This window comes from Eretmochelys imbricata, chromosome 20 (assembly GCF_965152235.1).
Source record: "Eretmochelys imbricata isolate rEreImb1 chromosome 20, rEreImb1.hap1, whole genome shotgun sequence".
In the NCBI taxonomy this organism is placed as follows: Eukaryota; Metazoa; Chordata; order Testudines; family Cheloniidae; genus Eretmochelys; species Eretmochelys imbricata.
The window spans coordinates 8,113,573-8,129,122 of NC_135591.1; the positions used below are offsets into that span (position 1 = coordinate 8,113,573).

General features: G+C 62.4%; 1 protein-coding gene across 5 annotated transcripts in view; it reads left to right on the plus strand.

The window, feature by feature from the left end:
* Positions 1–14,757, plus strand: part of PNPLA6 (patatin like domain 6, lysophospholipase) — a 57,131-nt gene extending 42,374 nt beyond the window's left edge. Inside the window, exons 25-36 of one of the 5 annotated variants that reach the window (XM_077838334.1) lie at positions 818–1,000; positions 1,410–1,528; positions 1,943–2,099; positions 2,892–3,008; positions 3,215–3,284; positions 6,945–7,061; positions 9,809–9,957; positions 10,515–10,667; positions 11,210–11,326; positions 11,895–11,991; positions 12,179–12,279; positions 13,171–14,757. In XM_077838334.1, the coding sequence (XP_077694460.1) occupies positions 818–1,000; positions 1,410–1,528; positions 1,943–2,099; positions 2,892–3,008; positions 3,215–3,284; positions 6,945–7,061; positions 9,809–9,957; positions 10,515–10,667; positions 11,210–11,326; positions 11,895–11,991; positions 12,179–12,279; positions 13,171–13,218 (1,428 nt within the window). In that variant the 3' untranslated portion in view covers positions 13,219–14,757. The other 4 variants (XM_077838335.1, XM_077838338.1, XM_077838336.1 and 1 more) reach the window with 4 other exon arrangements.
* Positions 14,758–15,550: the final 793 nt, after the last annotated feature.

Consider the following 15,550-nt stretch of genomic DNA (forward strand, 5'->3'; position numbering starts at 1 on the left):
GGCTGCCAGTGATTGCAGAGCACCCGCTAATATTTCCCCGTGGGTGCTCCAACCTGGAGTCACGGGGTCAGACTTTTAGCGGCTTAAAATCTCCCGGTTTGGCTTCAGTAGCCTCCAGGAGATGGAGCCCGATTCCAGGAGGCTCCTGGCGGAACTGGGAGGATTGGCAACCCTATCAACTGACCAACTGCAGGACCCGGCCTGGAGCTTTGCCCTGTGGCACCTAGCATCAGCATTGGCCTGGCCCACAAGGAGAGGAGCTAGTTCCCACCCCAGCCAGGGAGCCTGGCTCTCAGCTCAGCCATAGCAGCTCCTGCTTCTAGTCCTGGAGCCCTGATTTAATTCAGGATATGGATACGTGTACCCCTGGGGGTACACAGGTCTTCCCAGGGTACATCAACTCATCAAGATATTTGCCTAGTTTTATAACAGGCTACATAAAAAGCGCTAGCAAAGTGAGTACAAACTAAAATTTCATACAGACAATGACTTGCTTATCCTGCTCTGTACACTCCACACTGACATGTAAGCACAGTATTTATATTCCAATTGATTTATTTTATAATTATGTGGTAAAAATGAGAAAGGAAGCTGTTTTTCAGTAATAGTGTGGCTGTGACATTTTTGTATTTTTATGTCTGATTTTGTAAGCAAGTAGATTTGAAGTGAGGTGAAACCTGGGGTGTGCAAGACAAATTAGTCGCCTGAATGGGGTACAGTAGTTTGGAAAGATTGAGAGCCACTGGTCTAAAAGATCTGCTCTAGGACTCCACCGGGGAGGTGGCTCATTCTAGGGGCCCCTGTTCTGCCCTTGCAGCTGGAGCAGATGCTGGAGAACACAGCCGTGCGTGCCCTGAAGCAGCTGATTCTGCTGCACCGGGAGGACGGCCCCAGCCCCTCCCGCACCGTTGAGTGGCTCAACATGCGCAGCTGGTGCTCAGGACACCTTCACATCAAGTGCCCACGCCGTGTCTTCTCCCGCCGGAGCCCCAACAAGCTGGTACTGTCCCTCTCATCCCCAGGACTCTTTGGGCTGGTGCAGCATGGTGCCACATGACGAAGCTGTCTGTGCTAAGGAAGACAAGGCCCCATGGGGGTGGGCACAGAGCTGCTGTCTCAGAAAAGACCCCCCAGGCCAGTGTGGTCCCTGTGGTGCCTCTGCTGCCTTCCATGGCATTAACCTGGGCAGAGCCTGATGCCAGCCTGGCATAGGTCTGTGATGGCATCAGCCCTCTCTGGAATGCGGGGTACAGAGCCAGGGAGTTCCCTGTTATAAGGGGGTGGGAGGGTGCTGTGTGTGTGGGAAGGAGTTGCTGTGGGGTGGGCTCTGGGGGTGAATGCGTGCTGTATGGGGGTTGCTAGCCTTTGGGGGGTGGCAGCCGGTCTGACTCTTGCTCCTGGCCCTGCAGAGGGAGATGTATGCGAAGGTCTTTGAGAAGGAAGCTGACCGGCACAGCGACTTCTCCCGCCTGGCACGGGTCCTGACCGGCAACAGCATTGCCCTGGTGCTGGGAGGAGGAGGGGCCAGGTAGGGGCTCAGACAGGGCCTGGCTGGGGCACTGAATTCCCATGGTACTCCTCTGCACCCAGGCGCAAACCAGCCCCCAAAGGGGGGCCGTAGGCATCCACAACCCCAGCTTTACAGTGGGCTGGGGGGACAAACCCGGGGATAGAACCCAGGAATCCTCGCTCCCAGCCCCATGTCCCTAGTGGTACACGAACACTGCCTCTCAATAAGAGCCGTGGGATTGGGGCTGGGACAGTGACCCTGCTGCCCAGCACCCTGCCCGGAGCAGTGCATGCTGGGAGCACCATTGCAGACCGTCTGGCCTGTTGGAGGCATGGCAGCTGCGTGGCAGGTTGCAGAGTTTGGGGCTGTGTGATGGGCCCTGGGACAGGCTCCCTGCCTGCCATTGGTCTCTGACCCCGCCCTTCCCACCAGGGGCTGCTCCCACATCGGGGTGATCAAGGCCATGGAGGAAGCCGGGATCCCTATTGACCTGATCGGGGGCACATCCATTGGCTCCTTCATCGGGGCTCTCTATGCTGAAGAGCGCAGTGCTGTGCGCACCAAGCAGCGTGCCCGTGAATGGGCCAAGGTGAGGGGCAAGGCCTGCTGTGGGGTGGGGCAGACGCAGGGTGGGTGTGCTGTGGGGCAGGGCCAGACTTGGGAGGGTGGGAGCAGGAGAACTCCCCAAACCAGCCCCTCCCAGAGCTGCCATCCCGTGACCCAGCCTTCCCCACAGCCGCTGGCAGCCAGGCCCAGGGCTGCACTCGGAGCTGGGCATCACGGCCAGCAAGTGCAATACAGAGGTCCCAGCATGCACTGGGGCCTGATCACTCTGCCTGAGGGGGCCTAGAGACCCTCCAGGCTCTCTCTGCTGCAGGCGTCTCTGCCCCCTGCCCATGCTGTGCAGCTCTGCCCTGTGGGTTCAGAGGCAAGCCTGCAGGCTGTGGGGGTTTGTCCTCCCTTTGGCCCTGGGACGTCTGCTTGGCTTGGAGCGGAGAGCCCCATGGCGCGCCGCAGCATTGTGCTGCTAGGCATGGCAACCTCTGCTGCGCATGCAGCAGGCTCGGGCAGCAGGGGGGTTCCGGTGGGAACCGCAGCATCCCCAGTAACAAGCCGTCATGCTAGTTGGCACACAGTGCTTTGGCTGGAGGACATGCCACCCCACACCAGCAGTTCCGGGGCTGGCATGCCAAGTGGAGGGGCTGCACCAGGGCACCGCCTGCTTCACAGCCACATGCAGTGGGTGAGTGTCCTGTGAGCTTCAGGCTCGCTGCCGGCTCCCCGACAATCCTCCCTGCCTGTCCCCATGAGCCTGGACTCCAAACACTGCTTGTGCTGGGCCGTGCCCCCCGCGGAGTGACCCCTCGCCCTCCTCCTGCAGAGCATGAACTCCGTGTTTGAGACGGTTCTGGACCTCACCTACCCCATCACCTCCATGTTCTCCGGCTCAGCCTTCAACACCAGCATCAGCAAGGTCTTCCAGGACAAGCAGATTGAGGTAGGGAGATCCAGGAAGCTGGGCGGGGGTCCTGGTGGAGAACACTCAAAGTAGCGTCTTGCTGGGCAGCCCTGAGCAACGCCCCCTGCCGGCAGCGGTGTTCCCTGGAGCCCGGCCTTGCCCAAGGAGCGTGGTGCCTTGCACAGCCCCCACAGCAGCACCCTGGGCTGTAACACGTCTCTGATTAGCCCTTTGTGCCCCTGCAGGATCTGTGGCTCCCCTACTTCAACGTGACGACGGACATCACAGCCTCGGCCATGCGGGTCCACAAGGACGGTAAGCACCTGCGCCCCACACCCGTGGCGTGTCCCAGGCTGCACGAGGTGCATGGCGCCCTGGCTGTTGGGGCCCAAGTCCTCAGCATCCTGCTCCTGTGAGGGCCCAGAGCCAGAGGCCTCTCCCTGCCCCCCACCCTGAGCCAGGAGCGCAGCCTGTGGGGTGGAGCCTGGTTGGTTGCTGAGAGTAATGGGCCTCACTGGCCTGTCTCGGCCCCTGCTGGCTCTCTCCAAAGAGCCCTGCTGTGTGTGTGCTCGATGGGTCCACGTGGCCAGGCCAGGCCTGGGCTCAGCTTAGGGAGGCCTACTCTGACTGAAGCTATTTCAGGAGATTTTTTTTTTCCAACATGACATAATGTCGTTTCCTTAAAATAGCCTATCAAAATCTCCTGAATGGCTTTCAGTAGATGCCGGGGGATCGATGCTGGTTTCGGGAGACTCCAGGCCAAACCTGGAGGGTTGGCAACCCTAGCTGAGCATTGCCGCCCCTCAGGTGCTGAACCGATGTCTCTAAGGATGGGAGCAGGTTATCGCCTGCTCTAGAGAGTGCCCCCTGCCCCCCAGGAATCAGTGCTTGTAACCCCTAGCCCGCATCAGCTGGCATGGGCCACCCGACTGCCAAGCCATCTACTAACACAGTGAGGGACTGGGCTGGGCATGGCCATCTCAATGTCTTTGCCCCCACACCTGGCAGGGCCCCTCGGCACCCTGCCCTGCAGAGAAGGATAATGTTACAGGAAAGGGCTGAAAGGAGGGCAGGGGCTGTCAGGGCAGGGCTCCAGAGGTCTAATTAGGAGTGATGGGCTGAAATAAAGGAGAGACGCCCCCACCCCTGCGAGAGAGCCAGGGCAGAAGCTGCTGTTGGGGGCACAGGGAGCGCTAGCTCTGCTGCCAGGGCTGGGCTACAGGCGAAGCCAGGCTCTGGGCCACCCCCTCCTTCCGCAGCAGTGCTGTCCTGGGGCAGCAACCCTGGCTGCTCTCCCAGGGGCTGGGGCACCCCTTATAGGGAGCACTCAGCCCGAATTGACTGGGGCCAAACACCAGAGCCTGGGGGCTTCCCCCACCCAGGGCTCTGCCCGTGGCAGCAGGAGCTGCTGGCTCCCCCTAATCACCTGGCCTCAGGGCCCAGAATCCCCAAGCGGCCAAACACCATTCCTGTCTTTCTGGGGGCAGCAAGGGCCAGCCTGGGCCAGCAGAACCCAGGCCCAAGAGCTGCTGACGCTGCTCCTGGTCAGAGCTGGTCCCTCCCTTCCCCCTTGCCCATTCCCACACTCTGCTGCCCACTTGGTCACTGTCTGGCTCTTCCCCTGTTCCCTGACTGTAACAATTCTGCTACTCACTAACCCCTGGTAACACCCTCCACTCCTGACTGTGTGGAGAGAACACAAGATGGGGCTATGGGACACACTAACCTTGCTGCCCCCTGCCCCCCACGTCTGGCCTCAGCGGCCCTCCTGTCATCTGACACCCCCATTGGGCCAGCTGGATGGCGTGTTAGCAGCAGCAGCAGGGGCAGCTCTGGGTGAGTGGGGGGAGCTGTGGCAGCATTCTGTCCTTGCACTTGGGTGGTGGTGGTTGGGAGCTCTGGGTGGAGCGAGGGCCTGCTATGGGGGTGGGTGGGTGTGTGGTGAGGCTGGGGCTGAGGCAGACAAGGGGCAGCGTTCTGTTCTTGCACTCAGGCGGTGGTGGTTGGAGGCTCTTGGGGGAGGCAGGTGGAGGGGGGTGCATGTGGTGGGGCTGGGGCGGACAAGGGGCAGCGTTCCGTCCTTGCACTTAGGTGCTGGTTGAGGGCTCCCTGGAGAGGTAGGAGGGGGGAGCTGCTGGTTCAAACTCAGTCTCTGCCCTCGGTCCTCATCTTGTGCCTTGTCTGTCACAGGCGCCTGATCTCACCTGGGACATTGATCCATCCATGCCTGTCCACGGGGCGCCCTGGCAGCTGTAACTGCCTGGCTCTCACTCTGCCTGCTTGTCTGTCCTAACGCCAACTAACCCCACTCACCCCTAACTCACTGCGTCCATGGGCCAGGGGCCAGGGAGATGGGTCAGGGAGGGGCAGGGCTGGCTCTGCTGTGTGTCTGTGTGTGTGTGAGTGCTCTCTTCCTGGGCAGATGCCAGGGGAAGGCCTTCTCCCTACCAGGACCCTGCTGTCCTACCCAGGGGTCCTCAGCTGGCATCCAGAGGCATCAGCTGAAGCCCTTCCCCCAAAGCCCATGGAATGGGGCCTCTGCCTCCTGCAGTGATTGGGGACCCGCTGCACTCTCATCTCAGCATGTGCCTCCATCTCCTCCTGGGCCAGCGGTGCCCAGCCTGTGCTGCTGCCTCCGGCCCTGGACAGTCCTGTCCTGGCGTCTGAGCCCTGGGCGCTGAAGAGCTCTGTCTAAGGTGGAGGCTGCAGGCTGAGGCAAAGTCCTGCAAAGAGCTCCTGACAGCCAACTGAAGTCATAGCCTGCGCAGCCTCATTCCCGAGCTGGCCTGGCCCCCGGGGTCCCGCAGCCCCTTGAGTGCTGGTCCCAACATGCCTGTGTGCGTGTTGCTGGGCAGCCTTCTGCCAGCAAGCACACAGCAGCGTCTCGTTGGGCCAGGGCCTGGCACTGCCCCATGGCAGGGAGAGCGAGCAGGACATTGGGGTAGGTAGAATAGCCCAGCCCAGTTGTCAGTGTAGCCACCACTAGCTGGAATGGGCTGAGGGGGACGGGTGTTCAGGGAATTGGTCCCTCCTCTGGTGGGGGGCGGATTTCTGGGTATGTCACAAGGGTCTGTCCCTCTATTAGGCTGGGGGTGGCAGGGGACACCTGTTCCCACACCCAGCCTGACTCCTAGCACAGACCACCCCTTGTCTGAGCCGGTGTGCCCTCTCCCTGCCAGGCTGGGGAGACCTCCCAGTACCCCTGCTCCAAAGAAGGCATCTGGATTTCTGAAGCTTCTGTCCTGTCGTTTCCTGTCTTCTCTCCGTCTGTGCTGTCCCCGTGCCCTGTGACTGTCTCCTCTCCCTCCAGCAGGCAGTGTATGGCGCTACGTCAGAGCCAGTGCATCTTACCCCCCCTACCTGCCTCCTCTCTGCGACCCCAAGGACAGCCACCTGCTTGTGGACGGCTGCTATGTTAACAATGTCCCAGGTCAGCATCATGCGCTCCTCGGGCCCTGGGCCACGGGGATGACCTGTGTGGCTTGGAAGGGAGGGCCAGGCTGGGCCGGGGTGGCAACTGGCTGCAACCCCTGCCCACCATACTCTGCCACGGCCGCCCCAAGTTGGGCTGCAGCCACTGCCTCCTTCCATGCCATAGCTTGTCCTTCCCTGGCGAGGGCTGGTTCTGACAGGCCTGAGGGCACAGGCTGGATCCCAGCACCCCGGCCAGATGCGTGCTGCTCAAGCTGAGAAATCTGCACCTCATGGGGGCTGGTGCTGGGAGCCTCGGCCACGGGCCAGGTGCTCGGTCTCTCCTGAGGCCTTTGGGAGTCAATCCAAGGCACCGGCTGTTCCAGAGCAAGGGGCAAGGACGGGACCCAACCCCTGGCTGAGTTCTAGGCAGTTGGCTAGACTCTCGCTGGCTCCAAGGACTCTGCAGATTCCCCAGCCTGGGTGCCGAGGCGCCCTTCCTTTCCCGGGGGCTCCGGGCCTGCAAGAGGCCGTCTCCTGACTGCGTCTGTTCCTGCCGGTTAGGCTCGCTGTGGCGGTATGTGCGAGCGAGCATGACCCTTTCCGGGTACCTGCCGCCACTCTGTGATCCAAAGGATGGCAACTTACTGATGGACGGTGGCTACACCAACAACCTGCCAGGCAAGTACCTGCCGCTGATGGAGACGCTGCTCACAGACCGCGAAGCAGGCCATCGGGGGAGGCACCACCGCTGACAGAGTTCCCTGCCCCCGTCGCCTGGCTCTGCCCTGGCGCGTCTCCATCGCCCCCCTCTGGTGTCTCCGCAGCACTAGAGCCTCCTCACGGCTGAGCTGGGGCCCGGGCCTCTTGCCCTTGTGTGGGGCTGGAGGAATGTTATTGTTAAAACCAGCAACTCACCCGAAGTGGGGATCCTGCTCAGGGAGTGGGGCTTCCCTCCCACCACCCTGCGGGGCTGGTGCAGCACCTGGGCCCATGGCCAGCTGGGCAGGCTCATGTTATATGTGTGTGTAGGGGAGCAGCACTTCCCCAATGGCTCCTTTGCGTTCTTGCTGTCTGCTGTCCCTGGCATCCCAAGTGGGGAATGGGTTTGGGGGGTCGGGGGGTCCCTGCTTTGCCTCCCCCTTGGAGTCAGGCTGAGGGCTGGACATTATGGAACCGCAGTGCTGGGCCCCGGCCTGGGTGAGGGCTTCTTAAACTGGAGCAAAGGCCACGGAAGAACCCCAGGCTGCTCCCCAACTGGAACCGTGCCCAGCTCTTTACCCATGGAGGTTTTGAGCTTTTTCTTCAGCCCCTGGCCCCACAAGCCCCCGAGCAGGGACGGGGGAGGCTTGTACCTGAGGCTCCAGAGCAAACAGCCTCAGGTCCCAAGGAACCAGGTTCCCTTTGCAGCTGCGTGGAGTCGCACTGAGCTCAGCCTCGTGCATCAGCACCTGCCGATCCGGGCTGCAGCCAAATGGTGCCAGCGCAGGCAGGCAGCCCCGGGGAGGCGCGGGGTCTGGCTGCTTGGAACGGAGCACCAGCCTTGTTGCTGATGCCCTGGGCCGAGCGGGCTCCACGAATGGCGGTTCCCATCGCTACATGCAGGAGCTGGGCTGAGCGTGGGCCTGTCAGGCCCTGGAATGTCCCTGTTCCCCTTCAGCCCCAGTGAAGTGAGGCCTTGCCGGGGCCTCCTCCTACAGGGAGAACCAGGTGGTTCTGTCTGTGGACTGAGAACGCCCCCAGCCGCCTTCACATGGGAGCAGCAGGAGCAAACAGCAGCAGGCACGTTCCTTGGTCCCGATTTCCCAGCTGCCTGTCCTGTCCCCCCAGAGCTCTGTCTCTGTCCCCGTCATGGCCGCCCCCACCATTACTACTGCCGCCGGCTGCTCGGTTCAGGTCCTCACAGCTTCAACCAGTCCCCCCTCTGTCCTGGTGTCCCAGGGTGCCCATCATGCTCAGGATGCCCCTATGGTTGTGCTAGGCCTCAGGCCTCCTCTTTGCAAGGGCGAGCCCCACGACTCTGAGACTTCAGGCTCCAGCCCCCCCGCTTCTCGCCGGGGCTCCCCAGTGAGTCCAGCTGAGTGTAGACCCCGTGAGAGACTCGACCCTTTTGGCAACAATGCAGCCAGCAGGGAGTGGCAGTGACGCTGCACAGCCTGTTCAGACGATGCCCCCGTCATTAGTCACCTGGACTCCAGGACCGAGGGGCTCAAGTCTGTCTGAACTCACAGCCTTTGTTAGCAGTAGCCTCTGCTCCAATCCGCCTGCATTCTCAATCTTCCGGCTGGGCAGCAGCCATCTTAACTCCCTCCACACACATACACCTGCTCTCTTTGTCTCCGCGGCTGTCCTGCGGGGCTCCCCTCAGCTCCCACTCTGTGACAGTCACTGTCCGCTCACGGTGTCTCCGAGGCAACTTTATCCATGTGGGGACAGTTCTTGATAGTTCATTCAAACCACCGCAGACCTGCCTCTGTAACACCCACAGCTCATCTCCCTGTCCCTGAGGAGTGATTAGCCCCTTCATACCCAGGAGGTAGCATTACACAATAGGGAACCTGAGTCACACACTTTCAAAAAAAATTACAAAAACTTACAGGGAAGCCTTCAGCCCACGCAGTTCAGCTGATGGTTGGCCTTGCCATGTGACCCACCCAGGGCCTTGGGCAATGGCTTCTGTTTAGTTACCTCACTCCATAAAGGGGCTTAATTGCTCCTTCCATGGAGCCTAACAGAAGAGACTGCACCCATTGGCAGTCACGGGCTTGGGTGAAGCCTTCAGCAGGTCTTTGGCAGACAGCCATTTACACACTGCCCCTGGAGCTGCACTGGGCCCTCCCCAGCACTGCGATGGGCTGTCCCTGTCGCAGCTTGGAGTCCAGAGTTCAGCGTGGGACAGTCCTGCTGCAGCTTGTCTGGCCAGGGGTCCTTGCCTGGGACGAGTTGTGGGTTCCTACTGCCCTCTGAATGTGCCATGGAGGGGGAGCTCCCAGGCAGAACAGAGCCAGCCGGGGGAGGCTGGGTGAGCTGGACCTGCACTTCACACAGAGAAAGTCAGAGGGGGGATGGGGAAGATCTGGCCATGCTGGACCCTGCACTGGGAAGCTCCACGCCTGGCCAGTTGGGCAGTGCTAGTGGGAAGGGGTCCCTGGACTCCCTGGTGCTGCGGAGCCACCCCCACCTACCCCGCCCGCTCTCATGCTGGTCATGCCTCCCACGCAAATGGGGGTGAGGGGAGAAAAGTGGTTGCTGCAAACCTGGCTTTGCTCCCCACCTCCTGCTTGTGGCTGGGGTTCTGCCCTGCTCCCCAGCTGTGGTTGGGGCATGGGGCGGGGAGCTGCCCTAATGGCAACAGGCAGGAGCATGGGGAGCCGGCAGTGCCATTCCCTGCCGGGCCGCCTCCCCTGACGCGCTCTCTCTGACGGCAGCGGACATTGCCCGGACCATGGGCGCCAAAACAGTGGTCGCCATCGACGTGGGCAGCCAGGACGAGACTGACCTCTGCAACTACGGCGACAGCCTCTCAGGCTGGTGGCTGCTGTGGAAACGCCTCAATCCCTGGACCCAGAAGGTCAAGGTGAGCCCTGCCCTGCCCTGGGGGCTTCCGTGCCCGAGAGCCCCCTCCAAGGGGAATCTGCCCCATCTCTCCTGCTGCCTCCAGGCACGTCCCCCCAGCCACCTGGGCCGCACCTGACACATGCTGCAGGCCGGGGGGGCATGTGAGGGGAGGCAGGCGGGCCCCACCCACCCAGGGCTGGGGCTTTTCACCATCCCTCTCCCCTTCTGTGACTCTGCCCTCTACCCCAAGGGCAGCGACAGCCCTTGGTGCTGGCAGGGTCCCTTCCACCACAGCCCCTGCCTCCCAGGGCTGCTCCTGCCTGAGCATGCGGGCCTGCCTTGGCAGCCAGGTGGCTTCCCTCAGGCTGGCTGGGCACAGTCACTCCTGATGCCCCAGTAGCAGTTGCTGGGATCCGGCTCCAGCCACTCAGCTGGACTGAGCCAGCTGGAGGGGAGTCAGACCTGCAGAAAGTAGGAGAGACTGTCCCTTGCAGCCTCCTGCCCCAGGATGCTGTCCCAGGTGGGGCTGATCCAGCCCCTTGCAGGACACTCCTGTTTTTCCCCACACACGTACAGGTGCCTGACATGGCAGAGATCCAGTCACGCCTGGCCTATGTGTCGTGTGTGCGCCAGCTGGAGGTAGTAAAGTCGAGCTCCTACTGCGAATACATTCGCCCGCCCATCGACCGCTTCAAAACCATGGACTTTGGCAAGTTCGACGAGATCTACGTGAGTCCAGATGGCCTGGGCTGTAGGGGTGGGGAGTGTGGGAGGGCCTGATTAGCCGGGGGTGTCTGTGCTCGGCTGGGGGCGGGGTGGTGGGAGGCCCTACTCTGGGCCCTGGGCTGCACTGGCCTGGGGGTGAGAGGCCCTGATCTGGGGGGTGGGGGTGGAGGCCCTGATCTGGAGGGCCAGGGGAGGGTCTCTGCTCAGCCGGGGGTGGGGTGGGTGGGAGGTCCTGATCTGGGGGGAGGGCGGGGTCTGTGCTCAGCAGGGTGTGGGAGGCTGAGGGCTGCACTTGGCTGGGGAGGGTGGGAGGCCCTGATCTGTGCCATGAGCTGTGCCCAGGTAGGGGAGGGAGAGGCCCTGCTTGCGGGGATGGGTTGGAAATCTGATGGCCACCCTTGTGAGGAGCAGCCCCCCAGCTGCATCAGAGCACCCAGGGCAAATCCATGTCTTGCTCTGCAGCGGGCGCAGCCTGGCCTGGCCAGTCCCCCCCGCAGCTGGCTGGGAGGAGTGGGCCCCTCATCCTGCCCATCCATCTCATGCAGGACGTGGGCTACCAGCACGGCAAGGTGGTATTCAGCGGCTGGAGCCGCGGCGACATCATTGAGAAGATGGTGAAGGACCGGCGCTCGGCCGACTTCTACGAGAGCAAGCGCATGGATGTGAGTGAGGGGGCAGCAGTGGGGCATGGGCCAGTGGGGGATGGGTAGCTACAGTGTGTGCCTTGTCATACTCCAGCCACTTAGCTCCCTTTTGTGCCAAGCTGATGTTCCTGGCTGTGGCAGCCCTGTGGCGCAGCACCAGTGCCTGAGGCAGGGGGAACAACCAGGTCTGCCCTGGCGCCCCAAGGGGTAGGGCTGGGGGCTCCAAGAGGAGTTGTGGGGGCTTGGCAAGGAAGTGCCCTCCCCCATCAGTGCAGACCCCAGTTCCAGCAGGAGCTGCCCTGAGACTCTGGTCCCTTTGTCCTTAGGCTGAGCAGGAACCCCCAGCCCCTTGGCGAAGTGGGGGATCCCCTCAGGGCTGGACTCAGAACCACCTGCATGGGGTGAGAGCCTGACCCAAGAATTGACTTGTCCTTTGCCACAATGACCCCCACTCCTTGTCCTCACCCACTGGAGCCCTCCTGAACCACCCACTCTCTAGCTCAGCCCACATAGCACTTCTTCCCTGTGTCCCAGCCCCCCAGGGCTACCTGACGGGGACATCTCTAGACTGGCTCTCATCCCCCAGGTGCTGACTTGCCCCAGCGCAGGGTTCACTGATCTGGCCGAGATTGTGTCTCGCATCGAGCCGACCAAGAGCTACCTGTCTGATGGCTACGCTGATGGTGAGTGGGGGCAGGGGGTGTGGCGCAGGGCTCTCTGCCCATGTCACTCCAGTAGGATTCTGGGGCCCCAGCAAGGCTGTGGGATGGGAGTTAGGGCTGGGATAGAAGAGGGGACTGCGGGTAGGGATTGAGGGGCAGCAGGGCCAGGCCAGGAGCAACTGCCAGCCCCATGTGTGCTCCCATCCAGGTGAGGAATCTGACTACCTGACAGAGTACGAGGAGGAAGGGCTGGACCCCGCACGGGGAGAGGAAGAGTTGTTAGCATCGGCTGAGTGGACCCACACTGAGGTATTTGAGACTGTAAGCTCTGGACTCTGCTCCCTGGGGTGGGGGTGTGCTGGGCCCAGCTGCTTCTCCTGGGGCCCTCTCCAGGAGGGGGAGCTGGTCGAGGTGGGGCTCCGTCTGTGTCACTGTTCTGGCAGCTGTAGGGAGAGCTGGTCCCAGATGCTGCTACCCATGCTCCAGGGAGCAAGGGTGGGCCTGGATTCCCCAGCCCCTGGGACCATGCCCCCCTTCCCTGCACAAACACTGCGGGCTCCCCACAGGGTGCTCTCCACAGTCCCCCGCTCCTCTGGGGGAGAGGTTCCCATTGACACTCTCCATGTCAGCTCCTGGGCTCCTTGCTCTCAGGCTGGCATTGCCCTGCTCCGGAGCCCACAGAGGCCAGATCCTGTGGGTGGGGCTAAGAGTTGTGTGGGAGGGGGTGGGAAATGGACCTTCCCCTCTTGAATATGGGCACCAGCCCCACCCACCGCAATATGGGGCTTGTCTGGACTAGACGTTGCCCTAGATGACCCTGGTGTGCTCGGGGTGGGGAGGCTCCTGGCCACGTGGCTCGTCCTTACCCAGCTCTCACTAAACAGGCCTGAATTGTCCCTGCCTCGGCCTGGGAAGAAGCAGGGCGATTGCCCTGGGGGCAGCTCTCCTGGGACACGGGGGTCTCACTCCGGACTGGATGGAGGGATGGGGTGTGTGTTCTCCACTCAGGCACTGACTGGACTTTAGTCTGAGTTCACGCTCGTCCTGCTGGTCCTTCCTGGCCCTGAGCTCTCTGGCCTGGGGGCAAGGGCCCATCATGACAGCAGCACTGCTGCCCCCTCCTGCCCCTTGGTGGCTGGCTGGGCCCCATTCTCCCCGAGGGCTGGGTCTGTGCCGTCACACAGTGTCTTCTCCTTCCAGGATGAGGGGAAGAGTCTGCGACACCGCAACTCCCCGCCCCAGGAGTGAGCCCAGCCGCCTGCTCCCGCACTGGGACAGATGGAGCCTGCAGGCCCAGGGCTGGCGCTTGGAGACTGCGGCCTGCATGTAGCTGGGGCACTGGAGCCTATCCTGCGCTAGATCCCCCCAGCCTGCATCTGCTGCTGGAGTCCTGAGGCCAGCCTGGTTCCACTCCGTTAATGGCCAGGGTTCTGCTGGGGTCAGCAGCCCTTCTGCATCTTCCAGTATGCCGTGGGACCTGGCCTGGACGCACTGCGGGGTGGAGGGGCGGCTACTAGGCCCAGCACTCTCCATCAGCCAGTACTTGACCCAGGCCAGCGCTGCTGCAGTTCCAGGGGGGCCCTCAGCTAACCGCTGTATCAGTTGCAGGCCTATGCTGCTCGCTCCAGGGACAGCAGGGCCCAGTCCAGCAGCCTCTGCTGGTAGGGCATGAGGATAAGGGCTGGATGCTGGGCAGGACTACCCCAGCCCCCTCCCCGCCACACACACGAGGGCCCATGGCCCTTCCTTGCTGCTCCCTTTGCCTGCCTTTTGCCTGCCTCATGGAGGGCCACAGGGTGCAGCTGGCAGCCAGGGCCATGCACGCTTCCCCCATGGCCCTATGCCTGCACGCTCCTTGCTGGGTGCCAGGGCTCAGCTCCTGGCCACGTGCTGCTGCATGACCCACTCAGGTGAGGGGGGGTTTGCCAGAGGAGGTGCCTGAGGGGTGAGGCAGATGCCCCCAAGCCCTTCTAGGTCCAACCCCAGCTTCTGCCAGCTTCTCTTCCCCTGGGTTGCCACCTGGGGGGCACACTAAGTCCAGAACCTGGGAGTCCTATGTCCTGTCCATCCCCCCCGGCACCCCCCCAGGCTGAGTGCTTTGGTGAAAACACTGCCTCTCCCTCCTCCCCTACATGCACTGTGTATGGGGCAGTGTCATTTCCCTCTTGCCCTCCTCCGCATTGCTGCTGTGGGACATACCCCTCAGCATCTCTCCTACAGCTGCTTCTCCTTCCCAGCCCCACCTGCCACCCCTAGAGAGGCCTGGGCTTCCGGGGGGGTAGGGCTGGGCCCTGCACTCAGTATCAGGGATCAGCAGGGCCTGCTATAGCCCCAGCTTGCCTGGCTTGTAGGGGAAGCCAGGGGACCCATAGCCAGGGGGTGGTGGGTGATTTAGGCCAGAGCCTTGCTCCCTGTGTGTAACTCTGCCAGGTCAGGCTGCTATTCCTGGGCTCAGCAGGCATCCACCCACTCCTGGGCACCCCCACATTCCTGGCTGAGCTGCTGGGATGCTGTTTGCACCTCCCTCCAGGCACCCCATCACTGTCATGGAGCCCTCACATCCCAGCTGCGGCCAGGGTGGGAGCAATATAACCCTAGATGCTACTTATTTTTGTTAAGTTATTGCTGAGGGTGGGAGCTGCAGGGGGCTCAGGGGCTGGCACGGAGAGGCCTGGGCACTGGGATTCTGTTATTTTTTATTTAAAAGAAACCTGCTCGTGGCTGTCCGGCTGAGGTGGGGCCTGCCCATCCTGCCAGAATAAAAGCTTCCACTGGCCGGGGCTGACAGTCAGTCTCTGCCAACTCTGATCAGCCACTGGGGCTCCTGGGGCGGCCGGCAGCTCAGCCTCCTCCAGGGGAGGGCTTGGGAAAAACAGGAGTGGGCCTCTGGCTCCACGGGCCCCCACTCAGCCGAGGCTGGCTCCTTCAGAAGAAAGCCAGGTGCTCAGGAGCTGCTGTCCCTGCTCTGCTGCTGGGGCAGGGGTTGGCTTGTTTTCCCTCACACCGTGAGTCCTGTCCCACCACAGGTGGGTGCAGCCCCTGCCAAGCTGTGGGCCCACTGAGCCATGCACGGTTCCCTTCCCGTCATGGGCTCCAGCATGTAGGAAACTGGGGCCTGGCCCCCCAACTCACTGCAGGGGCCTGGCCCCCCAACTCACTGCAGGGGCAGGTGCCTGGTAGGTCAGAGGAGGCTCCAACTCCATCCCCTGTGCTGCACTGGGGCCGAGCTCCTGTGCTCGGCAGGCTCTGTGCCTGCTCATGCCCTTCACCCTCCCCCCCATGTGGTGCAGGATCAGCTCCCAGCAGATTCATGCTGTGTGGGGCTGTGCCCACCTGGCTGCAGCTCCCATGGGCCCTGCAGCCTGCATCCAGCAGCTGGGAAGGTGAATCTGCCCCCCTCCCCAGCACTGCAACTGCTCCCAACTGGGGAGCCCCAGGCCTGAATTCCCAGCGAAGCCCTGGGGGCTGCTCCTGTAGGTGGCTTTGGCCCTGGTGCCAGCTTGAGCTGCAGGACACCCTGGCCTGGGACCAGCTGCAGCTTAGGGGGTGCGTATCGGCACAGGATCTTCGATGAGATCTG